Source organism: Excalfactoria chinensis, chromosome 2 (assembly GCF_039878825.1).
Source record: "Excalfactoria chinensis isolate bCotChi1 chromosome 2, bCotChi1.hap2, whole genome shotgun sequence".
NCBI classification, from domain to species: Eukaryota; Metazoa; Chordata; class Aves; order Galliformes; family Phasianidae; genus Excalfactoria; species Excalfactoria chinensis.
In genome coordinates this window covers 94,764,030-94,778,248 of record NC_092826.1, presented here as the reverse complement: position 1 = coordinate 94,778,248, position 14,219 = coordinate 94,764,030, and the positions used below count along the sequence as shown (strand labels likewise).

Genomic DNA, 14,219 nt, shown 5'->3' with positions numbered 1-14,219 from the left:
GATGCTTCAGGCATGTATCAAGTGTGAATTTTGGACTCCTGCCTTAAAAATCATCACAGATTCCTCCATTCTGAGCCACACGAGATAGGTCTTAGCTATCAGCCAAGAGAAGGTGCATCACTTCGGCAAGTAATGATCACAAAGCCAAAGGATTCCTCCTTTTGGCAGTAGAGGGCAGTACCAGACACGTTTACAAATGTGCAATTCTACAAGTATCAGATATAAAAATCCATGAATTGTGTTCATGCCTGCTGGGGCTTACCTTCTCTAGCGGACAGTGTGTGCTGTCTCTGAGAAATGGTAGTAAATTTGGACGATCATATTCAGCATAAAGACTGATTTGTTTTTCATGATACCGTTGTCCTTTATGATGGTCTCTTTTGAAAAGCTTGTGCAAATACTAAGAATCGAAAAAAGAAATGGAATTGAGAAACTCTTTTGTAACATATTTGGACTGCATAAAAAAACTCTTTGTAATTTCCTCAGGAATAAACCAACACATACTAAAAGGCACAAAGATTAAATCCTGATCCAAAAAACTGCTTTTTTTCTCCCAAAGTACTCTCATCACAGTATTTTCCATTATTAACTCTATAAACAAAAAGGTTTTTAGCAACATTTGAGTAAATGTCCTTTAATCTTCACAGATTTTGAATTCTATGAAAAACTTTGGAGAAATAGGTCAAACAAAACATTTATTTATCTAGATATGCTTGACCGATAAGTTTAGACTATGAACATTTTAACCAAAGTACTGGTACTATAAATAGAGGGATGAAAGCCATTCTTCCTCTATGAGCAAAAATAAATAAATAAAAGACTTAAGAATAATCTGGAGGGTTACTTGTATCCAAAGGGAAGCAGGCTCCACGCTCTGAAACAAATGCATGCCCTCCATAAACTGAGGGCATCTTCTTCGAAAAGCTCTTGGGCTGCAAGCTGCGCACTTCATAGAGTTGTTTGCTATAATCAGATCTCGAACTCATAAACTCACTCTCTCCAGCAGATCGATCGATGCCTTGAGCCCCAACCAGCACACTGCAGCAAGTTAAAACTTCCCTCCCTAATACAGCCCAAGATCACAGTTACATTTAAGCATTCTACCAACAGCATGCTCCAACTGAAGAGCTACTCTCAGAATAGCAATTTGGAGCCACAGTCGTTCTGATGTATTGTAATTCTGCGCAAAGCAGAACAGTCCTGCAGAGTATGGAAGTTACTGCTCTAGAAAGATAAGCAGCTTGCTGCCTTTATGGAACAGAAAAATGTGTTTCAGAGTTGCACCCAACATCCAACCCCACTTCTATGTATGGAAAGAGGAAGTGAGAAGCAAGCAAGAAGGAAATGACCAGAGAGAACAAGCATCTGCAATGCAAATAAGGAATACCTCAGAGGATGTTAACTGAAATGCAGTTCATTACCTAGTTCTCACAAGTATACACTTTAAGATTTAACTACTGTAAAAAGGCTATCACTATGGTAGAAAGTGGATGAGCAGAAGTTGCCACTTTTGGTTGTGATTTATGAAATTTCATTACCGTGTGCACACTGACAGCATACACACATAAGATCATAGAATCCTTAAGAGTTGTAAGAGACCTCTGAAGGTCGTCTAGTTCAAATCCCCTACAGTGAACATGGGCACCACAGACAGATCAGGTTGCCCAGGGCCTTAACCAGCCTCACACTGAAAGGCATCAACCACATCTCTGGGCAACCTGCTCCAGTGCCACACCACTCTCACTGCAAAATATCTTTTCCTTACATCTAATCTAAATCTAACCTCTTTGAGCTTGAAACCATTTCCCCTTGTTCTACCACCACAGACCCTGCTAGAGTCTGTCTCCTTCTCTCCTGCAACTCCCCTTTAGATACCGAAAGGCCACTATCAGGTCACCTCGTGGACTTTTCCTCACTGAATAGCCCCAGCACTCTCAGCCTGTCCTCAAAGGAGAGGTAATCTACCAGAGATGTGTCCTGCAGATATCTTATTTGACTTAAAGTGAAACTAGTAGGATATAGAAGTCTTTACCACATGCTGTAGTTCAGGTCTGTTTTCTAGCTCTTCAACAACTCTGTCAATCTACAAGAAAACAAATAAAAACCAAGAGATAAGCAAACCTCTGTGAACATCACATTCACAATATAAAAAGGAGGATAAAAAATGCAAGCAGCACTGGATCACCTATCATGAACATATCATACTCACGGAAATTTTATCTTCATTATCCAAAAGCATGTCTACTGCTTTCTAAAGTAAAGAAAGAAAATCCAGGTAAGAAATAGGTACGCACATTTTGTCACTCTTGATTACAGCATTATGCTCGTTCACTGATGGGTACTGTATAGACACTGCAGACTTGCTCTCTTCAGCAGCATTAATTCAGAAAGCAGTTTGCATAACAACAGCATTCCCCAACAGCAGAGCATTATAGGTAAACAAACATAATGTACTCCTCCAGAATACCTCTCCAAAGTTTACAAACTGACAGTAATCAACACTGTGCACTTACATTGCAAGTAAATTATGCCCATTGAATCTTGAGTCACAGAAGGCCATTGGCAAATGCTGAAGAAATACTATTTGTCCCAATGCAAAAGTCAGTTGCAGGGTGATGACTATATAGCAAACACACAGCTCAACCTGCCTTAAAATTTGATTCCTCCAGCCTATCTGCACGCTGCTCCTGTAAAAGGAGCAGCCAAGATCATGTAAGAAGAGTAAGCACCAGGGTGCCTGTTCTTCTTCCACTTATAAGATCAAATTTTGGTTCAATAAAATAAAATAAACTCACAGATGCTTGATATAATTCATTATGTTTATTAAAAAAAAAACACTATTTTTCATACACTTTTTAAAAGGGGCATACCAAATGTAGATGACTCCATATTTTAGTTCCAGTGCTGAAACAACAGCTACACAGAAACAGGTGATCTATTTGTTTTCTCCCAAGGATCATAGAGATTGTTTCCCCAAGGACCAAACAGATTATTTTCCTAGCACTCATACCAAATCTCATTTGCTGAGGTTTTAGACAACTGGGAAGAAGACTGAATTCAGCAACACATACACACTTCTTGATTTTAGAGATTTAAGTTAATAACTTCAGAAGCTTTCAGTGAAACAGAGTAATAAGTTACAACAAAAAAAAGTGCAAGATACATTCAAAATCTGTCTCACAACAAATTAAATGCTTACTTTATTTGGCTCATTAGCAGTGTGAATTGATGAGAAATGCAGAAAAATATAATTGTGAAAGTCTACCTACAAAAATGACCTCAGAACTGGTATTCTTCTCACTGTGAGTGACACTCAAATGGAAATATGAAAGAAAAATTTCATCCTTGGATCAATTACTATGCAGTCTAGGTAAACAACTCCTTACCTCGGGCTCGAAACCAAGGAGTTGGACTCGATCTCTAAGGTCCCTTCCAACTCGCACGATACTGTGATACTGTGATACCTCAGAATGTATCCAGACACAGTAAAAAACTCTATGCCTCACTGCTATCTTCAAACTAATTTATATCTTAACAAATTAGGAATCTCTACTGAAACTGAATATAAAAGCATTACAAGCACCATACCTCCGAATCGAAATCCATGAGTAGAACAATTTTATCTTTGATGGAACTGAACAGATTGTGCTTGTGGATCAACTGGAAGACGTCTTTGTGCCTCAGAGTTAGGTAAATTTCTAGGGCTCTGCTATAGCGTTGATCATAAGTATACCTGCCAAAAAGCAATGTTACAATTTACTTGACCTAAGTGCAAGAAAATCACCTCTGAGAGGAAAAAAATATATATATAGTTAGATGTATATAATGTAACAGAATGTAAAACTCATTATGATGCTACCTGATTTTATGAATATTTCAATAGGTGCTGATTTTTCAGGATGAGGAATAGCACTGTGCAACTCTACTTATATAACAGTCACAGTATTCATGTTCTGTGGTTCCTGCATTTTCACTACCCTCTGTTTTCAAATCACATGGAAAGTGACCCAAAACATTAGCTTTTCTAACTAAGCTACCAGAAACTCACTTCAGAGCAAAATAAAACAACAAAAAAACAAAAACAAAACACACATGAACACAAAACCAGCCCATATTGTTATCTGAAAACTTTGGGACAAACAGTAATAGAGCAGCAGACAGTAGCTCTGCCTTCTGTAAAGAGGTTTTATGAAGATAACTTAATACAGGTGGGCATCAGGCTGAGAAAACTGAACAACTGTGTCCATGTAAGAAGTACTTTAGAACCAGATCAGTTTAAACACATTTTCTAGTTACATATTTCCAGCCATGCAGTAAACTTATATATATACTATTTTTAAATAGAGGGGAAAAAAAAAAAAAAAAAAAAAAAAAAAAAGAAAGAAAAAAAAGACTATTTTCCTGTTATTTCCCTCTGTTCTGGAAAGTAGCAAATCCAGTACTAAACTCTTTGCCTTCATATGCTGCAACACTGCAGCGCAGCAAGTATTTCTGTTAAGAGAGTTAGACAAATATTTATAACCTACTGTATCCTATCTCAAGCACACTTTCTGTAATAGGAGTTTTAAATTGTACTCACAGTTCTGCAAGTGTTCTTAACAATGTCCTGTTTTGTGGATCTTTCTTCAGGTGATCTACTACAGCTTGAACTATGATTGTGTTGTTGTAGAGATCTCCAGGCCACTCTTTTATCAGGGTTGCAAACCCCTAAAAGTATAAGAGATTGTAACAGAAACAGAAAGAAGTGCCTAAGGAACATTTCAAAACATCAAAGCCCCAGCTAAGCCTCTGAGATGATACATGCTGTGCTTCACCTCTAAGCCACTTTTACATGCCCACAAACACGCACAGTGTATAGATTTTCCTTCTCAGGGCAACGTTATCAAGATTCATGAAGCTGGGTCTCTTGCAGGTGTTGCTTGCTTTGTGAAGCAGGTAGACTACTTTTGTTACATTAAACAACTAAAAATAATAGTATCCCTAATAAGTAAACAATCCTAAAAGATTAGAGCTCTCTGAGAAACATTTTATTTATTCTTCTGAAAACAAACAAAATGTGACGTTTTGCTATCATGGAATTGTTCATTGACAACCTGCTTGAACATGATGGAGAATTTGTAACTGGAATTCTACACTGCTCAGTGTCTTTTGCTTGCAACTGCTACTAGATGTGGACATGTCTGGCTGTAGTACCTCATAGTCACTCTCCAAAAACTCATGCAGGACCATCTCATATATAAGAGGTTTCAAAACTGGATCCCGTCTGGGCAAGTAACGACTAATTGCCTGTAGGAACAAATAGAACAAGGAGTAAGAAAGGGTATGATATATAACATCCCAGTATTTTAAAGACAGAAAAAAGAGTGGTTGGGAAACAAACAGCAAAGTCATGCACAAAACATGGCTTTTAGTAAGCACTGGAAAAAATGTATGCTCTGATTTGTAAGCAGTATCCTAGTATTACCTGCTTTAAGATGGCACATGCTAGAATCATATAACTTGCCTGAAATAAATTTCATTAGATAGATTGTGGTAAGATACTATTTGCAATGGGAAAATGAGCCACTGGACTTACCAAGGTCAGTCATTAGAGAATAACACACACGCAAAAGATCCCTTAGAAAAAATTGATGAAATTCTGAATGAATGTGATCTGTTGCTCTATAGAAGGTGTTAAGAAACTGCATGCTGACAGGCAGGAGACAGGAATCTGCCTGAACTAATCAGCTCATGCCATGGAATTTCAGCACAGCTTCTTATTTACCACTATTATTCCACACAAAAGGAGGCCAAGGTTATTACAGCCTTCTAAAACAAACCCCACCACTACTAGCCATGCTGGGACTCTGGCGCTTATAGCTGAAAGTCCAGCACCAATGAAATTCCTCCAAACACTCGGAGACACTGCCTGTTGCCCACTAACATAACATGTTGAGGAACACTTCAATACTGAGACTGCTTGAACAAAGCAGAAAAAACATTACACTACAAGACAGGTTGGTGTGGTTTTACAAACAATGACTATTCAGAACCAACTCTCCCAGTATATGGCTTTGAAGTGCAGGATGCTGCCAACACCAGCTCTCATCATCTGTTACAGAATTTATCAGCTACCTTGGGACACAGCCCTGCCAGCTGCCCCAGGGAACCAAACCACAAAGAAAGCAAGCTGGATGTCAGCTGGAGATTCAAAGAAGAGAAGATCCCCAAAATGCTTGTTCTCATATCCCCTTTCTACTTTACTGTCCCCTCCCCTAAGCAAACAGCTTCAGTGAAAAGGTTTTGCTGCAGTTTCTGACTCTGCTTTGCTAGCACCACTCACTGAGGAGCAGAGGCAGCTGCCTCTTCATCTGGGCCTAGAGTAAGGCAGAAAGGAAACCACTGTGGCCCCAAGTTCCACTGCTTCAAAGGGAAATTGCAACCACCTCCTGTAGCCTGGCTCCTGCGCCCAGAGAAGACAGAATAGCATCCAAATAATTTTTGAGCCAAGGCAAAAAGCTGAACTAAAACCTGTGCTGGAGGTTACAAACTCTCCCGTTTTATCTTTAAGCAGTAGTTAAAGAGTGAGGTCAGACAGACAAAAAGCTACAGAATTGGGATGCCTTTATATCAATTCCTGAGCCACACAGGGAAACTGACTTTAAGTGAAAAGAAGATACTACATACAGAAGCACTTTCTTTCTTCTTTCTTCTTCACACATGCTTTCAGACTTCTGATCAATAAAAGCTGGATATACACAAGAAATCAAATATAGAAGGTGACATGAGATAGCCTAAAACATCTCACCAATAAGCCCAAACCACAGATATGTATTCCTCTGAGGATACTTCTGAGATGAAATAGGCTGTCTGGATAACGCTGCTCAGTGCTAAGCCCACCAAGTCAGGTGAAGTCTTTGAAGTGTCCTCTAGCCAACATTTTGGTCATTAAAGCATCCCTGTTACCACCTGATCATCCCGCACCCCTGCTGAAAGTCACTGCTGCCACAGCAGAACCAACAGCATGGAGCATATCCCCCATGCCACAATCAACAGTGCTCACAGTTTGACTTCCTCCATCAAATCCACATTCCCCAGCTGCTCAAGTTGGAACCCTGGACCTAATGCTGCAGTTATTCATGCACAAGCTCAAGACTTCATCAGGGTAGCACCGTTAGAGGAGCAGATTGCCTCAAGGCTCTAAAATTCTGAAACTACTGTTTACAATTCAGATGCAGAATTGCGAATCACCAAGACACCAAAATGCAGCCTTGATAGCCAAGTAGGATTTTTTAATATAGTACACTCAAAAACCCCTAAACCCACAGACGATACTGCAACCATCAGGTTTCAGGCAATGGCTAGAAGATGAAGGGAAAAATCTTTAAGAAAGTTTCCTTTTGAAATGCACAAATAATTCCAGAGAATGACAAAGTAATACAACCATTCCAAAACAAAGAACTGTACTTCAAAAGTTCATGTGACTTTATTTCTTGGTCCTAGAAAACACTTTGTCTCCTCATCAAGGCTAAAAGCCTTTATAGCCTGATTACATTATGGTGTTTCATAGATGCTGGTTGGATAAATATGTAGAAATTTCAAATAACATAGGAAATGTCAAGCATTACAAGAACTTAGACCCAGCTAAACTTATTTCAGGTAAGTAACCTTAGTAACCGCGGAAAACTTGTACAAAATTGCAATAGTAAAATAATTAAGGCAATTTCTAGGACTGCAACCTGGAGCTGAATGATGTAACATACTGTACCTTATGTTTTCCCAAGTCCATTTCCAATGGATCTGAAAACAACCAACCATTTAGAAAGGTAGTAATTTAGCAGAGATTTTTTTTTGCAGCAACTGTGTGAATATTTTTATATTTTACAGTCTGTTGGATGACATAAGTGGAATCAAGAAAAACATCCATTCCAGATGCTTGTATCTACAGACAAAATAAAACCAAGAGAACTGAGAAGCAGTGTATCAAAATTTCACTGCTACCTGCACTCAAGTCCTTTACTGGATTGAAATAAAAAGACAGAAGCATGTGATTTCATCTTCCAATGTAGCAAAGAGTGCACCGAACCACTAAGAACTCATATAAAAGGCAAGGCTGTTCTTGCACTAGTGTGACCAACACAAAAGCCATGCATTTCTAAAAAGCATAACACTGAAACACTTTCACTCTTTGAACAGAATTAAACAGTTTAAAACCAGCAAGGGACTGCACACTGTGACATCTTAATAATATGTCCTTTTTGGCTCATTGAGTTTGAATAGGAAGCCATCAAATTCAGAAATAAACGTACGTTTGGCAGTGACAGCAGCATACAGCCTTATATCCCAAGGCAATTTATTAACTGAGGATCTCACATTAAGCGTATACCATCATGGTACCTGGCTTCCTACCAGGAAAAACACGAGACAGAGCAGACTGCTCCTCTTTTGCGACCACTTTTATCAAAGAAGAAACTGAGATCATCTGGTACCATGTTATCATAGGCACAGCAATTCACCACCAGACACAGGAATATAACTGGCTTAAATCTTAGTTCAACAGTTTGTTGATTCTCTTAGCACATGATTTATAATTTAGACGCTGTACAGGAAACAAACACCTTCTCTTCCTCTTCACCTGATGGTAGGATCTGAATACTTCATGCTGCTTGAGGTACATGGGGGTCAACTGGTATACAACAGCCACCTGCACATCTGAATCTACCTGCACACCTGGATCCTGCCCTAAGCTTCATAAGACCCATAATCCAGAAATTGCAGAGACTGAATCTGACCAGACTACATCCAGAGCCATGACTGATAACCAGCTATCCTTTGTGCACTGTAATGGAGGGCCTAGCTTCACCTTCCACCACCCACTCTGTAGCTATGGAAAGTGCAGGCTGAGGACTGCAATCTCTAATCAGCCTTCTCATCCACAGGCCAATTCTCAGGCCAAGACCATATCCCAGAGACCTCACACGCCCTCAGGCAGACACCTCTTCTGTCTCAGTACGATTGCCCAGAGGATGCCAGGCCCTCTTCTCCCCACCTCTCTCCTCTGGGATCAGGGCAGAAGTGCCACCTTCTCATACTCCTGGAGCAGAGGGAAATGACAGCTAATGCAACCCCTGAAACTCAATGGTTTTTAATGATTACATCTCTCTTGGCTGCCTGTGGGGTATCAGTATGCTCTGCCCCCTCTCTGCTGCTGTCTAGCACAGACAGCAAGCTGCAAGGTGCTCAAGAACCCCCTGCCCTGATCCTCTTGGTATGTCCAAGGCAAATGCAGGGTGGCTGAGAACCCCCTGCTCTCCCCCTCCCCCAACTCTCTTGGTACATTCTTGCAACTGTCTCCCAACTGCCATGTTTGGTTTCCACGGAACACTCCCCTGTGCAGAGAGAGCTAGTGGTGCTTGCACATCAAGAAATTTCTCCTTCCTGGGATGAAGCAGCCACCTTTCAAGAAGAGGCGGCTGATGGAAATGGGCAGTGGCATCGAGCCCATGGAGGTGGATCTACCTCCGGAGGATGATATGATGGAGGTGGATCCACCTCCGCTGGTGCAGACCAGCCACCAGACCACCGTCAGGCTCAGAAAGAGACTGCGCCCCACAGATCGCCGCGACTCCAGGATTCATCCACCTCCATCCAAACAGCCGCCTCGATGCCGGTGCTGATGCTCCCATCCCGTAAGACTGCCCTTATCTGGGAGAGCCCCAGCTCAGGGCCATCCTGGGGGTTCACACAGAGCCTCCATTTCCTGGTCATTCTTCTTTTCACAGCCAAGGCTCCGATGAGTCTGTCCTTCCCATCCCCCTGCTTTGTCCCTTCCCATGACCTCTCATCTCTTCTTCACTAAATCCTGAGGAAGAAGCAGGGCAGGGACTGCCATCCCATGAGCTGATGAGCCAGGGCAGTGGGATGAATTCAGCAGAGGGACCTTAACTGCTGGGGGCTCGAATATCACAGAGGCATAAGGATCCTGTAAGTTTACTGTTACCCAAGAGAGCCCCAACTCAGGGCCACCCCGTGGGCTCACATGGAGCCTCCATTTTCTGGTCATTCTTCTTTTGACAGCTGAGGCTTCCCTGAGCCCATCCTTCCTGTCCCACTCCCTCATCCCTGACTAGGGTGGGAGGAGGAACCAGAAGTGACACAGGCAGCTGTTGCTGTGGAGAAGCAGACTTTGTTTTGGACAGGAAGAAGCACTGAACACCAGCAGGAAGATCTAGCCCAGATGCTTGGACTTTTTGTTCAAGAACCAACAGTTAATCAGCCATCAATCAACAATTTAAAATAGAAATTCAAAAGAATAAAAAAGTAAAAAACACAAAATAAACAAGTTTTCTTTTTGCAAAAGAAAAATAATACTTGTCTTTTTTTTTTTTTTTTTTTTTTTTTTTTTTAAATTTCAGAGTTTGTATGCAGGCTCCCATATCTCCTTTTTTTTCTCCCGCATACAGGAATGTATCCTAGAGCAAGACACGTTGCACTCATTTTCAGCCCTAGGAGTCACTGACAGAACTGCACAGACCATGGGTATCCCCCTGCCCTACCTCTCACCTTCTGCTATGTGGAGGGAATAGTTTACATACACATTATCAAGAGAAAAGAGCCCATTTTGACTGTAGAAAAGACAGAATGTCTGACAGAATCATACAGATTATGTAAAGCTTCTTAATTACATCTTTTGTGTCTGAATCTTAGCTTTCCAGATAAACAAAAACCTGGCAGTGTTACTACTTAATTATCTGTAAAAGAACAGGATCAAAGGACCTTTATTGAGAAAAGTCAGCTAACAGCTGTATAAGGAATCAAGGTTTTAATTCTGCAGCAGGATACATATATATCCCTTCAAGTCATATATTCTTCCAGTATGAAACTGGTAACCTATTTCCTTTACCTATTTTAGTTAAAAACTAAGCCAAAACACTAATACACGAAGGAATATATTTTAAATGGGAAACATTTTGCAAAGAAAAAGAGAGAGGGAAAGAGGAAATGAAAAGCCTGGAGAAGGAAACCTCATTGCTGACTTCCAGAACTTACAGGGAGCTTAAAGAGGAGGGAAATCAACTTTTTACAAGGGTAGATAGTGATAGGAGAAGGAGGAATGATTTAAAATGAATGGAGGGGATATTAGATTAGATGTTGGGGGGAAACTGTTCAGTGCGAGGTTGGTGTGGTACTGGAAAAGGCTGCTCAGAGGAGCTGTGGATGTCCCATCTCTGGAGGCTTTCCAGGCCAGACTGAACTGGGCCTTGGGTGACCTGATCTAGTGTCTGATTTAGTGGTTGGCAACCCTGCCCACAGAAGGCAGTTGGAACTAGATGATCTCTGAGGTCCCTTCCAACCCAAGCCAGTCTATGATTCTATAGTTTTTCCCTAAATTACTTCACTATTTAACTATTTTTTTACAATTAAAGCTGTGTCTCTGCTGTAAGGGACTTGGATTTTCAGGAAAGACTGGTACTCACAGAGGCTCTTCTGTGTTAAAACTGAGGCAGGATTTTTGAAGACATACTTGAAGGAAGTGAAAATGAAATGGGAATGATGTATTTAACTGTAAGCATCTGTGAAAGTAAAGGCCCTGGGGGTGGGTCTTCTACTTGTGGGCTGTCAGCAAGTTAAAAATAGGTAGATGAGTACCTGGGACATGCTCTGCCTCTAACCCTGTTTGAAGGCTTGTTAACATACACCTATCAACCTGAGTGACAACTGTACAACTCAGGATCTGGTGCAGGAATTTCAAAGGCAGTGTCTTGTGCTTCCACATTAGTCATTAAATGTCAATTCTTTAGATACTTGCTCAAAACATGAAGGAAATAGAGCATGCCAATTACTTCACCTGAGAGATACAAATAAACTTACCTTAAGTTGACCTATTTCTTTAAACTTGTAAACTTCAAATTCCCAGAGTTCTGTGTTTTTGCCAAGAATTTTCTGGCACTTTCTGTGAGGAAAATGAAAGGGGAGAGAACAAAAAAATTCATACACAGAATAACACAAATGTGACAGCATTATTGAACCGATTCCTTTATTTTCTCTACCAGACTCATTCAAATTTCACTAATTTTGGCAGGAATTGCTTCAAGCAATTTCAACACACTCAAAAGAACTTGACAGCTTACTATGCATTCATCCTTATCAATTAGGGTTGCACAACAAATTCAAAAATTTCGCTCACAAAGTAAAATTAAGCACTTAAAGACATATAAACACATACATACCTATTAAAATACAAATATTAGGCAATTTCTTATCTTTTAGGTAACCAAATCTGTCTTTTTGGTTTCACCCAAGGAACCACAAACTATCTTCTGACAGTCTTACATGCAACTGAAACAGTAATAAGATTATCAGCATCTAAAGGAAACCTCAATGTTGAAAATTTAGTGTAATTTTGAAAAACATCACAGGTTACTTTCTAAAAAGTACGTTTCAATTTCAATTAAACTTATGAAAGATTCCAATAACTTTCTGGTCTCTATGGGCAAGAAAATAAAGGACACAATAATATGTCTATATGGTTTGGAACTTCAGAAACACCAGAACACACAGAAAAAGATGGCACAAAACACTTCAGAATCAGTAATTGCTCACACTATTTCTCACAGACACACTTCAGCCAGCAAAGAAAATCTTTAATATGTTACCGAGCAGCCAGGTCATGCTCTCCTTTCTCCACTAGGTGATTTATATAGGCTAAGCCTATGTCCTAAAGAGAATAAAAATAAGTAATTAGTTATGAAAGTTTGGAAGTCAAGTACTTTACTGCTACAGTAAGTACCATTTCAGCTGCAGTCACTTTCATTATGTCAAGCACCAGCACCTACATGGAAACTCTCAGTTCTACTTTAGATGCAAGGCCCACAGAACATAACAGTCAATACAAAATATTTGCCTAAATACCCCAAGAACTCAAATTGAGATGCTCTTTTACATCTTTTTCATAATCTTGTTTACACTAGGAAGACTGTACCATTTTCTATATGCTAAAGATGGTTCAATACACACAGCTGATCATTCAGTGCTCGTATCAAAATAAGACTGCTTGCTAAGAACATAACCACCGTATGAAGAATCTTCTCTATCAACATTAAGTTTGCAATAGACAAAAATCTTGGTTGAGAATATAAGCCCTAGGGATGCTTCATAAAGTAAAGGAATTACTGATAATTTTTCAAGAGTGTGAAATACAATTGCACATTATTTTCAACTTCTCAAGAGTTTATCAGACATTTCAGCAGCAAATAATTTGGTAGGCACTTAATGCTAGAATTCTGTCAAACAGCTTGCCTTCTGCTGTAACCCCGATGCTAGTGTTAAGGTCAATATAGACTAGTGTACCCACTGCATAACTTAAGAGTCACATCATTCAAAACACATTGTTTCAAGCTATGAAGAGGGTTATAAAATAAGAAAGCCATTGTTTTCTGCACAGATAAGAGAAGGTCTTCTCAGGCATAATTTTTAAAATCAAAATCAGACACTGATGAGCAAAAGAGAATATGAATTGTGGTATCTAATAGCTTCTATTAGTTAATCTGTTTTGAAGTTGGAAAAAAGAAAAATCACAAACATACTCAAGATTTTTGGTTCTCACTCCGCTACATGAACAATCTTTGCTTTTCAACTTCACTATTCTCAAGAATGAAAATTGCTAGCAGCCTCTCTCCTGTGCGTCAGTATCCCAATGAGCAGAGACAACAGAATAAGGAAAGGGTCTGTAGGACCTGTAGCTGTACAGAGCTCTTGCACTCTGCTCAGGAGGTGCAGAGGGGTGGTGAATATAATCGCAGCCTAAAAAAACCCAAGACAACTACAACACTTGTCAGGTGGTACAAGTGGGATGCCATTGGTCTGATCACTGACAGGCAGTGAGAGCATGACTAGTTTTAAATTCCTGTATCCCTAAGCCTTCACTTGGGGCTCGTTATCAACTTTTATTTTTCTCCATTAACAGCCTTTGCAGGTTTCACAATAATGCTCAACAACTATGCTTGTATATGCCCATGATGAATTTCATCCTAGGGGAGAAGTTTTTGCAAATCAAGAGAAAAGCATATTTTTTTCTTTTCTAATATATTGCCAGGTTGACTCTCAAGAAATCTCTGTATCTTTTGCAAGGGCCACAAAGCAGCTAAAACATGCAAACTCTCGATAGATAATCCATCAGGTCCATTAGGTCTTGGCTCAACTTCTGGACAACATAAGAACTTTTTAAGATGTATGGATAC

At 40.0% G+C, this 14,219-nt stretch overlaps 1 protein-coding gene across 1 annotated transcript in view; it reads right to left on the bottom strand.

The window, feature by feature from the left end:
• The window catches only part of VPS41 (VPS41 subunit of HOPS complex), a 102,733-nt gene that overhangs the window by 13,558 nt on the left and 74,956 nt on the right, over positions 1-14,219 (bottom strand). Inside the window, exons 15-22 of the mRNA XM_072328518.1 lie at positions 12,636-12,697; positions 11,851-11,932; positions 5,194-5,286; positions 4,580-4,707; positions 3,589-3,733; positions 2,210-2,251; positions 2,033-2,083; positions 263-400 (exon numbers count right to left, since the gene is read on the bottom strand). Coding sequence (XP_072184619.1) covers positions 263-400; positions 2,033-2,083; positions 2,210-2,251; positions 3,589-3,733; positions 4,580-4,707; positions 5,194-5,286; positions 11,851-11,932; positions 12,636-12,697 — 741 coding nt within the window. The remainder of the gene's footprint in view (positions 1-262; positions 401-2,032; positions 2,084-2,209; positions 2,252-3,588; positions 3,734-4,579; positions 4,708-5,193; positions 5,287-11,850; positions 11,933-12,635; positions 12,698-14,219) is intronic.